At 40.6% G+C, this 13,880-nt stretch overlaps 1 protein-coding gene across 1 annotated transcript in view; it reads left to right on the top strand.

Annotated features, from left to right (window-relative positions):
• CRACR2A (calcium release activated channel regulator 2A) overlaps nt 1–13,880 on the top strand; it is a 215,298-nt gene that overhangs the window by 117,246 nt on the left and 84,172 nt on the right. Inside the window, exon 2 of the mRNA XM_081310360.1 lies at nt 13,430–13,678. Coding sequence (XP_081166486.1) covers nt 13,430–13,678 — 249 coding nt within the window. The remainder of the gene's footprint in view (nt 1–13,429; nt 13,679–13,880) is intronic.

Here is a 13,880-nt window from a genome sequence, read left to right as displayed (position 1 = left end):
CAAATTATAGGGATACCCTGGGGATCAATGATATTCCACTTGGGACTAATAATGCCAATTACTCTGTAGTGCTTATTGTAACAGGTATTTTGGTAGGCTATACACATTATTTTTGTTTAATCCTCACAAAGATTCTGCAAGGTAAGACTTATTATTAGCCCCATGTGACCAATAAAGAAACAAAATTTAAAGAGTCAGGCAAATTAAAATTGAATTCATACTCTATTACTAATTAGCTATTTTTGTAGGACAGATTTCTTAACTTTCTTAGGCAGCTTCCTAAAGTGATACTATAAAAATTAATAACAACAACAACAATAATAATAATGATGATGATGCAAACTAGATTTAAATTTTAAAACTCCTTTTTTTGGATTATCTACTCATTTGGATTATCTTGACCTTTATTTTCTTAAATATTCAAGAGTAGCTTCAGATTCAAACATTTAAGTAAATGAGCCATAATTGAATGGTATAGAGAATCATTAGAAAGTGGCTTCATCTGGGGGTACCACTCCAAGAATCATTTGCTCTTGTACTTTCATTGTGTGCACACATGGCTCTAATCATGTCCCTCTGATAAGTAAGTTCACCAAAGAAATGAAAGTCTTAAACATGTCTCTTCCTTGGCCCTCCCTGGTTCAGTGCCTTTCACATGGCTGGGCAGAGTATAATAATTCATTTTTTCAGAAGCAGTTGGAACATCCTGCTTACAGAGCTAAGAGTTGAAGACATAGGGCAGACACAGAAAACACACACACACACACACACACACACGTGTGTGTGTGTGTGTGTGTGTGTGTGTGTGTGTGTGTATGGAGAGCTGGAAAGAATATATTCCATATAAAATATCCAAAATGTTCTCATTAATGCAGAGTCAAGAGAGTTGTCTTAGGATGGGTTTCCAGACATTGACTCAGAGAGGTAATTTAAGGAGGAAAAGTTCCCATGAGAACTCTGTAAGGGAGGATGAAGAAGTCAGATGGAGTGAGAGCTCAGGCAAAGTTTCAGAAAGTTCCAGCCTTTGTCTTGTCCTACAAAGTATTCTAGAGTGTAAAAAAACAACTCAGACTTTGTCCCCACTGAGGACAGGGGTACTGGGCTTTCATTGTTCCAAGTTGGATAGTATTATGAAATGGGGCTTTTGAGAGGCAATTAGGTCATTGGCTAAGAGCTATTTGGAAGGGTCAAGGAGCTTCTGGGTACTTCTTGCTCTGTCCCTTTGGACAAAGTGGCTTCAATAGCTTAAGGGTCCACCTTCTAAGAGTCGCAGGTGCCAGGAATGAGAAGCAAAACCACACAGATGCAGGGGGAGGATGCACAAACATTTGAGAGCATTTGAAAGGAACATCAATAATGTCACCTTGATAATAGGTCTGAGCCTTAACTGTGTTCTGCTACACCACACTGATGTAAATGTCTTGAAAATCCATGACCTTATGCAGCTTGTTCATCCATAAAGCAGGGATTGTGTTACTTTACTTGCTTATATCACAGCACAATTGCAAAAACAAAACAAAGCAAGGCATGGTACATGCCTTGTCAACAAGGATAAGATGTTCAAAGTCAGGTGCTGTTACTGGGCCTTTCTCTTCCAGGCCCAGAGCATGTATTAGCACTGGGTCTCTCCGGACTCCTGTTTTGCAGGCATCACCACTGACAGCCTTTGAAAAGAGCTTGTTCATATTAGGAAGAAAGTGGACACTTTCTTAATGTTGATAAATTTTGCAGCAGTTTCTTTAATATATACCAGCTGCCTTGAAATACATCTAATTAACCACCAGATATCATGCTGTGACTGTGTCTGGCTTTGATGTGCTCATCAGCATCAGTAAGAAGTATTGGAAAGCTAATCATAATGGGACTTAGCTTTTATAAAATGCCTTTTATCTTCAAAGTGGTTTACAACCACTAATTATTAGAGGAATTAGGGTGAACAGCAACCATCTCACGGAGACCTCAAACCATTAGCAAGGGCCTTTAATGTATCTTATAATAGAGCAAGGGAAGTGTGAAGGGGGATGTTTAATAATAGTTATCCAGACCTGGAAGAGTTATTTTATAGAGGTAGGACAGCTGTTCCCTGTCTCCCTGGAGGCCAGAACAAGGAAATTGGACCTAATTTGAGGAGAAAGGATGCTGGGTGGAGCATTGCATAAGCTGCAGCAGACTGCAGGCTGCAGAGATGGCCTCTGCCAATGGTGCCTCCACACACCTGCCCCTTCATCCGGGATGGTGGGTCATGTCCATCTTCTTAGTGGCTTGGGCTGGGTGAGGTCACACCACAGAATCCATCCAGCTGGAGAGTCAGTGTTAGACTTAAGGGCCTCTTGATTATAGTTTTTTGGGTTTTTCCTCTTCAGTTATTTAGTTTTGTTAAATGTAACCAGGAGTGGAGGAAGGCAATTTGATTTCAATAATAGTTAATAATAATAATAATAATAATAATAAGGCTAATACTCACAAGGTACTATGCTGACTCTTCGTCTCACAGATGAAGAAAGTGGGGTTCAGAAAGCTCAGTAAAGCTGTCTGTATGCTCCTGACCCAAGCAGTCTAGCCTTAGAATCTGCATTCTTAACTATCGTAGTAGGGGAGATGTCCAAGAAGAGGTAGTGTTTGTCCAAAGCTTCCCCTACCTTTACTATAAGTCCAAGAAGTAAATAACAGTTCCACAGAGAACAGGGAGGATCTCATTTCTGGATTGGTTGTTTCCTGTGCTGCATTCTTTAGTCTTGGGCAATGGGGTGAGGAAAGGGGCCCTATGAAGAAGCAGGTGACCGTCTCCATTCTTCACTGAAGGGATCCTTATCTCTGCCTCATCTCCTGGTCCTATTAAGTATGGGAGAGCACAGGTGTGAATAATTGGTAGGCCACCTGTGACACCTTAGGGTTTCATTAAAGCACATTTCCCCTGAGTTCTAAGATTGATTTAATAATGGGCCCTGCACTATAAGTTTAAGGCAGAAGAGGCCCAACATAAAAACGTATTAGCTAGTATGGCCTTTGGAAACAGTACCAGGGATAGAGATCTTCTCATGACACTCTGTGCATAAATAAGGTTTCTTTCTTGCTGAGAGCCAACTAATTGCTGGTAGGTTAATATTGGGTCTGGTGGGAATATTGATACCACAGAAATAGACAGATGCTACAAATCATGCCTTTCTCCCACCCCTACTCTGGATAATTGGTTGTTAAATATTTTAATGTCTTTTTCTAATACCAAGTGTGTTTACTATAATTTAATTCAATTCTGATGCCTTCCAGAGTTAGTGCAGACCCCAGAGGATAAGGGCTGAGTTCCATAAGACTGCACCTGTGTCACATACTAGTCACAAATCCCCAGGTTTCTGCACATACTTCTAACTAACCAATTATAAATATAGAGATTCTTATAATTCCCTCTTCACATTCAATAATTTGCTGGAATGGCTTATAGAACTAAGGAAAGTGATTTACCTGTTATTATTGGCTTATTATAAAGGATGCAATTAAGGAACAGCCCATGGATGAGATGCATAGGGCCAGGGAAGGCCCTATGGGGGTGCAACATGGAGCTTCCATGCCTTCTTTGGGTTCCAGGAAGCTCTCCAAATCCATCATTTAGGGACTTAAGTCATTCACCATTAGTGACTGATCTCAAGCTCCAGGCCATCTCCCTTCCCCAGAGGTGAGGGGACAGTTCCAACCTCTAATCCAATTCTGCAGCTATCCATGGGTCCCACCAAGGGTCACAGCATTAGCTTAAACTCAAGGGTACTTGAAAGGGGCTTGTTATAAATAACCTTAGCATGCAGGAAATTCCAAAGATTTTGGAGCTCTGTGCCAGGAATCAGAAACAAAGATCAAATATGCATTTTTTGTTATACCACTGTCAGCCCTTCCTCTCAATGGTCAGAAGTTCATGTTTATTGAGCACTTGTTAAATGCAAGGTACCGAGCTGGGAATTGGTGGGATTTTTGTTCAATTAAATAATCAAATATCAATTTTGTATTTACTGAAAGGTATTGAGATGGAGCCCCTCTGTCTTCAAGGATGAAATAAGACATATTCTGTACACTTGGAATCTCTAACCAACCTGACAAAGCAGTGTGTCTGAATACCTAATGCATGAAAGGGTCAGTAGGTGCTCAGAGAAATAGAGAGCCCAAGCAGTCCAGACTGGGTGGTCAGGGAAGATTTATGAGAGGAGGTGGACTTGGAATGGGGCCATGAAGTTATCTACAATAGTAACAGCTAGAGAGGACCTATGGTGTGTTCTTATAAGAGGAGAAGAAATAAAAAGTCTTTCCTTTGTTGAGTCTCCCAAAAAACCAAATAGAACCCAATTATGCACCTGATCTTTTCTCTTCTCTTTAGTGGTAAGTTTGATTCCCAGCCCTGCTTAATCATGACCCTGGACAGAGCACTCAACCTATTGGATCCTGAGATTCTCATTAATAAGGCAGAAAAAACAGAGGATCAGTCCTGAGAGCCTCACTGTGTGACACTGAGTTAGTTAGGTAACCTCTCCAGGCGTCCATTTCCCCATCTATAAAATGCAGCACTCACTTCACAAGAGGACGAAGCAACTTAAAACATATATAAGAACCTAGAAATTATGCCTGTCACATAGTGAGCCACTGGGAAGTGTCATCTCTTGTGATTATTTCTAAAACATTTCCAGAATTGGAAGTGAAATGAAATTGTCAAAGTGAATTTCTTTTTAAACTGCAAAGTGCAATTAGTATTGATATTACTTTGTGCCTTTCATTATTTCATTACCTCCCAAGGAGTCATCTCACTATCAGAATTTTGAACTGAAAATGATAATTCTGGAAATGCCTTAGACGTAATCATAAGAGCTAACATTCCCCAACTGCTCACTCTGTTCCAGGTCTGGTTTCTAAGTGTTTTATGAGTTTCAAGCTGCTTTAGTCCTTTCATGGAGTGGATGCTGCCTTCTGAATTTTACAGATGGAGAAATTGAGGCCTGGAGAGGTTACATAACTCACTCAGTGTCACACAGCTAGGAAGTGGTGGAGCCAGGATTTGGACCTAGGACCATTTGGCTCTTAGCACTTTGCTACATGACCTTTAAACAGCTCAAGCAGGGTGGTATTCCTTTTTCCATGGGAGAAAGAAGAGAAATGAAGTTCTCTGAGCTTCCTTTGTCTACCTTTCCCTACCTCACCCTCCATATTCTCTCTCCCTAGCAAAAAAAGTAGGGTTAGGGCCTATTCAATCTGCCATGGAGGTGGCCCAGAGCCTCTCCTTCCTTCATGCCCCTGTAGATGTTGTCAGTGCTCTACTCTTGTCACTGGGGCCTGGCTATGTCAGTGTCCTCTGGCAATTTCCATCTGAAATGTTTGTGACTGCTGGGGGGTTTCTCCAGAGCCATAACATGCAAGAATGCTAGAATGCTGTGGAATTAACCCCACTCAGGAGCAGCCTCACCCAACGGCTCTTTGCTTCTTGGGTTGGATCAGTGATCTGTGTGCTTTGCACCAAATTGCAGAGTTTTCCAGAGGAATGAAGCTCCAATAGCCCAGAGCCAGTTGTCTGGTAGCTGACTGGCTGTAGCACCTTTTCGTGACTACCTTCCTTCTTCATTTCACTTCCCACTCCCTGAACAGGATTTCCTGTCCCTTCCAACAAATCATTTCCATTCAAATCTTTGTGACAGGGTCATCCATGTGAAATAGGTTGAATTCCATCTCCCAAAAAGATATGTTGAATTCCCAACCTCTGTTACCTTAGCATACAGCCTTCTTTCAAAATGAGGTCACTGAAGTCAGACACAGTGGTGCATTGCCTGTAATCCCAGGCTCAGGAGGCTAAGGCAAGAGGATCACAAGTTCAAAACCAGCCTCAGCAACTTAGCAAGGTCCTAAGCAACTCAGTGAGACCTTATTTCTAAGTAAAATTAAAAAATGGCTGTGGATGTGGCTCAGTGGTTAAGTGCCCCTGAGTTCAATCCCTGGTACCAAAAAAAAAAAAAAAAAAAAAAAAAAACAGGGTCATTGAAATTGTAGTCAGTCAAGTGAAGGTGAGATCATTAGTATGGGCCTTTAATCCAATATGGCGGGAGTCCTTGTAAGGGGGGATGATGATTTGAATAGAGGCTCATATCACCATCAAGATAGAGATTAGAATGATACTGCTGCAAGCCAGGGGAGGCCAAAAATGGATGACCAGCTCCAAAAGCTAGAAGGAGAAAGGATTCTACCCAGAGTCTCAAATGGAGCATCGCCTAGCTAATACCTTGATTTCCACATCTAGTCTCCAGGAAGATGAGAAAGTGAGTTTCTGTTGTTGAAAGAAACTGCCTTTATGGCCCTTTATGACAGCAGCCCTAGGAAAGGTAAACACCTCTCATTTGAGGCCTTGATTCTTCCTTAACGTTCCTTCCCAGGGAACCTACTACATGCTGAGCACCCTGCTTCCATTCATGTTAGAGCTGTGATGGAAACCCTTTGCTCATCAACCCTCCACCCCACCCCCACCCCCTGGCCCCGTAGTTTGGCAAGACCCCCTGTCTCTGCCTCCCTTCAACATTGCTAGCTCAGAGTCAGTCAATGAGACTGCTGCACATGGAGTGTTTCTCCTACTGAAACCTGAACAATTAAAGAAATCTGAATAGCTCCTGGGGATATTTTTGGCACTTTTGATTTCCTAACAGTCTGTTGCAGGAGGGATTTAAAGGAAATCAGGGTGACTTAGTGATTGCTTTCAAGTTTGCAACAGGTATGATGGGGAGGGAGGCAGTGCTATTCTCCATCCCACTGAGCCCAGATTAAGGGGGGAATTCACGTAGAACCCCTAGAAAGGATTTAGGTTGGGTCTATGAACTTTCTGATTGAATAGTTTCTAAGCTGCCAGGATTACTCTGGGTATCTGGGAAATCTTCCTAAATGTTTAAGGACTGGATAATTTCCATCTGCATATAAAGCCTTTCATGGAACCATTCTGGAGGGGAAAAGAGAAGTCTGCAAACACTCATGGAGGCTGGCAGGTAAAAAGTGGGGGTGGGTAGCTCCGTGGTAGAGCATGCGCTAGGCATGTGTGGGGCCCTAGTTTCCATCCCTAGCACCAACACATTTTCTTTTTCCTCTTCCTTTGCGATGGCCTTTTCCCTTTGTCTTTGGAATATGCTCACCCTTCCCTTTTATGTTTGTACTCCCTGCTGGTTTAATGGAAAATCCTTGAGACAAAAACCCCCGTCTAGCCCGAAGATTAAGGCTTCCTTGGGCTTCATCCAAATGTGAGATGGCTGAGTTCATGACAGAGTTTCCACTTTATTTTGAAATGAAAGTAGATGTTCTTCTGTTGTTTTGTCTCTCGTTGCCCTTGAAAAACCCACAGACACTGGGCAAAGATTTGAAGCCAAGCCAGAGCATACGAGGTCAGAGAAAGGAGGCGGAACTTGCCATAGATAAGTGGCTTTCAGGAGGGACTCTGTCCAGCTTCTTTATTTTTAGGGTTCATGTAGGTGCCCTCATCAAGCAAGAAATTGCTACATTTTCAGTCATTTCCTGATTGCCAGAATTGAATGTAAAAGGAAGAATTTTGGGGATAAATACAATAGGCTGGGTTACACTTTTGAGGCCTGCAGAGATAGAGGAAGCTTCTGACCCAGACTCATTTTTCTTCTTTTGAAAATATACATTTATTGAGCTATTGACATACAATAAACTGCACATATTTCAAATCTACACCTTTTTAAAAAAATGATCATATTATAGAAGGGAACTGAAAATTTGCTTTCCCAGTCACTTTATGTACTCTAAAATAAATAGAAATGCATAATTCAAGAATAACTTAAGTAAAAAAAAAAAAAAAGAATATCCAAAGTATTGGATTTTTCAAACTCTAAAAAAAAGACAGCAATTTGTTAAGTTTTGATATGTGTATTTATATATACATGTATATTTATAAAATACATTTAAAAATAAAAATAATAATAAAATACATATCTGATAGAGGATTAAACATGATCAGCTCTTCCTGTATGTGGGTTCTGCATCCAATACACTTGCAGATTGAAAGTATTTGGGGAAAATTGCTTCTACCCTAAACACATCCAAATTTTTTTGCTTGTCCTTATTCCTTGGACAAATCAATTACATAACATCTCTACTATACTAGGTATTATAAATAACCTAGAGATGATTTAAAGTATACAAGTTGGGGCAAATAGATTATATGCAACTATTTTACCATTTATAAAAAAGAACTTGAGCACCCATGGTTTTGGTTCTCCTTGGAAGATCCTGGAACCAATCCCTCGTGGATACAGAGGGACTACTGGACGTAACTGTTTTAGTGAGCTTTTTCACTGCTGTGACTAAAAGACCCATCCAGAATAATATTAGAGAAGGAAAAGTTTATTTAGGAGTTCATGGTTTCAGAGGTTTCATTCCATAGAGAGCAGGCTCCATTCCCTGAGACTCAAGGTGAGGCAGAACATCATGGTGGAGGAATGTGGCAGAGGAAAGCAGCTCACATGATGATCAGAAAGGAGAGAGAGAGAGAGAGAGAGAGAGAGAGAGAGAGAGAGAGAGAGAGAGAGAGATCTGCACTTTCAAGTATGAATATACCCCAAAGCCATGCCCCCAATGACCCTCCTCCTCCAGACACATCCCACCTGCCTCCAGTTACCACTCAGTTAATACCATCAGGAGATTAATGCACTGATTGTGTTAATCACAACCCAATCATTTCCTCTCTGAACCCTCTTGCATTGTCTCACAGTGAGCTTTGGGGAGGTACCTCACATCCAAACCATAACACTAACCAACTAAATAAATCCATGAAACTCATGGATTCATATATCATACTCATGAAATTAAGACAGTGAACATATCCACATATGTCCCCAAATTTTCTTTTGCCCTGCTTTTTTCTCCTTTCCATCTCCCTCTCCCTCCCTTATTTTCTTTATATCATTATAGATCAGTTTCCATTTTTTAGAATTTTAAATATGTATATAGAATCATATAACATGTGCTTGTTTTTCTTTTTTTTTTTTTCTGGCTTTTTTTACTCTCACGCTTATTTTGAGATTTATCCATTTTGTTGCTGAGCTCATTCCCTGCAATGCAGAGTAGCTTTCCATCATATGGATAATGTTGGGAGTCTCCCTGAGAACTACCCAGGCCTTTCAGACATGGCTGCAGGCAAGTTGCCAGTGGGCGGATAACAAGTTGTTTTGAAAATTTTCTAATTGGTCCTCCCATCTTCCGCATTCGTGAACAGTTCGTGATCCCCCTGAATCTAATGCAAGGCGGACAAGCGTGCACCGTAGGTGATGACCTGACCTTTACTATGATTGGCCCCGGGAGCTTCCTGGTTTAAGATAACTGACTCTCACTTTCTATATAAGCTAGCACCAGCTTGCAATAAGGTGCTTCATCTTCATCACTGCTATCTGTGTGTGTGCATTTTAATTTCCGACAACGAACCTTGGCCTTTCAGATATGCCACACAATCACTTTATCCATTCACCTCTTGGTGAATGTCTGGACTGTTGTTTTGGGCTGTTATAAATCAAAGTGCTATGAACATTCATGTACAAGTCTTTGTATGTACACATGCTTTTATTATTTTGGCTACATTTATGAATGGGATGGCTAGATCATATAGTGAGAGCTTGACTTTTTATAAAGCTGCCAAAGATTTTCTAAAGGGGTTGTTCCCTTTAAAATCCCCATCAGCCATGTATTAGAATTCCAATTGCTCCACATCTTTGCCAAGAATTGGTCTGGTCAAGTTCTTTTAATGTTGACCGTTTTAATAAGTGGTAGTGGTATTTTATTGTGGCTTTCAGATGCATTTCCCTTGTGACCAATGTCGGTGAACATCTTTTGATGTCGTCAATTGACATCAATGTATCTTATTTAATAGAGTGCCTGTTCAAAAGTTTTGCCCCTTAAAAAAATTTTGAGTTTGTTTTCTTAATGAGTTTTTAAGAGTTCTTTATATATTCTGGGTCAAAATTCTCTCTCAGATAAGTGTTTTATAAATACTTTGTCTATGCTTTGCTTTTCATTCTCTTTAACGAATGTCACTCAAAGTGCAGAGATTTTGGATTTTGTTGAAGGTCAATATCTCGGGATTTTATGGATTTGCTATTGCATGGGGCTAAGATATCATGGCCTCAGCTATGGCCACAAAGGCATTTTATCATTGAAGTTTCCTAGGTTAGTCTTTCTATCAGGTCCATGGTACATTCTGAGTTGATTTTTGTATATAATATAAGGTACAGTTTGAAGTTCTTTTTGAAAATGGGTATCCACTTTTTCTGGTACTATTTGTTGAAAACAAAAACCTACCCTTTATTCCCTGATTTACTTTTGTGTCTTTGCCTCAAATTATTATAATGTATTTATGGATTCTCTGTTTTCTATTCTCTTCTGTATACTCTCTTCCAGGGCTGGGGATTGAACCCAGGGCCTTACACATACTAAACAAGTAGTATACCACTGAGCTACACCTCAGCCTGCACAGAGCTATTTGTGACTCTTAATGCCAATGCTACACTGCCTTTTTTTTTATTGGTTGTTCAAAACATTACAAAGCTCATGATATATCATTTTTCATACATTTGACTCAATTGGGTTATGAACTCCCATTTTTACCCCAAATACAAATTGCAGAATCACATCAGTTATACACTCTCATTTTTACATAATGGCATATTAGTGACTGTTGTATTCTGCTGCCTTTCCTATCCCCTACTATCCCCCCTCCCCTCCCCTCCCATCTTCCCTCTCTACCTCATCTGCTGTTGTTCAATTCTCTCCCTTGTTTCCCTCCCCCTTTCCCCTCACAACCTCTTATATGTAATTTTGTGTAACATTGAGGGTCTCCTACCATTTCCATATGCTTTCCCTTCTCTCTCCCTTTCTCTCCCCCCACTCGTCTCTGTTTAATGTTAATCTTTTCCTCATGCTCTTCCTCCCTGTTCTGTTCTTAGTTGCTCTTTTTCTATCAAAGAAGACATTTGATATAAAGGATTGGCTAGCTTCGCTTAGCATAATCTGCTCTAATGCCATCCATTTCCCTGCAAATTCTATGATTTTGTCATTTTTTAGTGCTGTGTAATACTCCATTGTGTATAGATGCCACATTTTTTTTAATCCATTCATCTATTGAAGGGCATCTAGGTTGGTTCCACAGCCTAGCTATTGTGAATTGTGCCTCTATGATCATTGCCACACTGTCTTTATTACAGTAGCTTTATAATAAGCCTTGAAATCAAGTGTGTTCATCTTCCAATTTTGTTCTTTTTCAAAGCGTTTGGCTATTCTCTGCACTTGGCCTTTCTGTGTAAGTCAACTTGTCAATTTCTACAACAACAGCAAAAGCCTGTTGGGCTTTTGACTGGGAGTGAGATAAATATATTGAATTTAGGAATAAATAGCTTCTTAATATTGAGTCTTCCAACCAATATGTATGTCTTATCTCCCCCCCACCCACTTTTTTTAAAAAATCTTTAACTTTTCTCATCAATGGTTGGCAGCTTTCAGTTTAAAAGTACTATAACATTTCATATTTTTAATGCTACTGTAAGTGGTATTTCTATTTTAACTTTTTATCGTGGGCATAGGAAAAATGCAATTGATTTTTATGATTAGAGCTGGTGTCCTACTACCTTGTAAATTTCACTTACAGTTCTAGTAACTTTGGTGAACTTCATCAATTTTTTTTACATGAATAATCATGCTACTGAGACTAACTATGATTTACCTTTTCCTTTCCAATATGAATTTCTTCTATTTCTTTTTCGTCTCCTTGAACTGGCTAGAATCTTCATCACAATGCTGAATAGAAGTGGTAAGAGCAGACCTTCTTGTCTTTTCACGGATGGTAGGGAAGAACGTTGGTTTTTCACCATTAGGGACAATGTTAGCTGGTGGTGTTTTTGATTTGTTTGGGAGATGCCCTTGTTCAGGTTGGGATAGAAAGGTCCTTCCTATTCCTAGTTATTTGAGAGTTTTTGTCAGGAGTGAATTTTGTTAAATACTTTTCTTGCATCCACAAAGATGATCATAAGGTTTTCCCTTCTAAATTTGTTAGCATGGTGAATTGTATTATTGGTTTTCAAATGTTAAGCCATCCTTGCATTCCTGGGATAAACCCTGCTTGGTCAGGATATACTACCCTGTCTTTATATATGAAGTTGGATTCAATCTGCTAAAATTTTCTACAGATCTTTTGCATTTATGTTCACAAGGGAAGTTGGCCTGTATTTTTCTTTCCTTTAACTATTTTTTTCCAGCTTTTGGTGTCAGGATCATATTGGCCTTTGTATACTCTTAGAAAGTAGTTCCTTACACATCAGTTTTTTGGAAGAGCTTGGGTAGAATTGGTGTAAGTTCTTCTTTAAATATTTGGTAGAATTTTTCAATTTAGCTTTTGGACCTAAAGTTTTCTTATAGGAATATTTTTAACTATCAGTTTAATTTCTTTAATAGGGTCATTTGTCTCTGTTTCTTCTTGAGAGAACTTTGATCTCTGGTGTGTTTTTCAAGGAGTTTCCCATCTTAGCCAAATTACCAATTTTATTGGCATAAAATTTTTTATAATATTCCTTTGTTAGTCTTTGGTTCTATTTTGGATGAACACAGGCTAGGGTATCACCAAGGCCTGGCAAGTGCAGTTCAGCATGAAGCTCCTTGAGGATAGGTTGTACTTTCCCCTACTTGAACTGCAGAGCTCATGATCCTGGCAGAGGTCTGCAGTACTGGGTAAGAGCTCAGCAAGAACCTGTTGATTGTGAGTGATGTTGGAGAGAATGCATGTGAACGAGGGAAGTTCCCCATCCTGATGGTGGTGCTGAGAAGTTAGGACAGTGTGAAATTAAGATGGAATACTGTACAAGTTTTATGAGTTTCAGTTGAAATCTCAGCTTTTGCATTAACTTGCTGTGTGGTGTTGGTCAAGTCACTCAACCTCTCTGATCCTCAATGTTCTCATTGGTAAAAATGGATTTATTCTGGATTCTAAAAGGGAGTGAGTAATATCCATCTTAGAGGGATGTGAAAATTCCATGAAAAAAAAAAGGATATATTGAGGCTATGATAAAGTGTGCCTCTAAGAAAACAATAAAGGGCTGGCTCATCAGGATCTGTTTTAATTGTTGTGTGGCTGTTTAAATAAGGAGAAATTGTTTTCAGGCTTCCTCTACCCGTCTCCTTCCAATATGGAAATTCCTGTTTCTCTACTCTTGCCTCCTCCCCTCCTGCGGACTAGCTGATCTCTTAGCTGTCGATTCTGGCACACTTCTTCTGCATCCTGAGCTTCTGTTAATTAAGAAGCGGTTGCTAAGAGATGTCAGGACACACCAGCGACTGGCTCTGCGCCTCCCTCTCATCCCCTCTGGTTCTTTTCCAGCCCTACTCTGTCCTTGTCACACCTGTTTCTCTCACCCATCTTCATACTTAGGTTTGGAAAAGACAGAGAAGTTGGCCGATCCGTATGGCTACCCCTGGTGAGAGAGTGGTCCGCAGACCCCAGGGACTTGGCGGGGAGCCGGATGGGAGCGGCGCCTGCCTGAGTCCGCAGGACCACCAGGAGCGCAGGGAGACCCAGGAGCAGGCGCCAGGCCAGCTGGCCATGCTGAGGAAATCGAAGGAATTTTTCCAGACCTGTGATGCCGAAGGCAAGGGCTTCATCGCCAGAAGGGACTTGCAGGTAAGAAGGGTCCCAGCTGGGCCAGCCCACCTGGAACACCCAGGAGCCTGGGAATTCTTGTCCTGAGCTAGAACTGCCCCACAGGAGGTGACATCCTTAACAGAAAAGACCTCAGTTCGGTTCTGGAAGGTCAGCCCAAACTCTACTGGGACCCGGACCTCCTGCATTCATTCTATTTCTGTCCTTTACTTGAGGTCAGACT

This window comes from Spermophilus citellus (assembly GCF_964194105.1).
Source record: "Spermophilus citellus genome assembly, chromosome: 10".
Lineage (NCBI taxonomy): Eukaryota > Metazoa > Chordata > Mammalia > Rodentia > Sciuridae > Spermophilus > Spermophilus citellus.
This window is presented reverse-complemented; position numbering and strand designations above follow the sequence as displayed.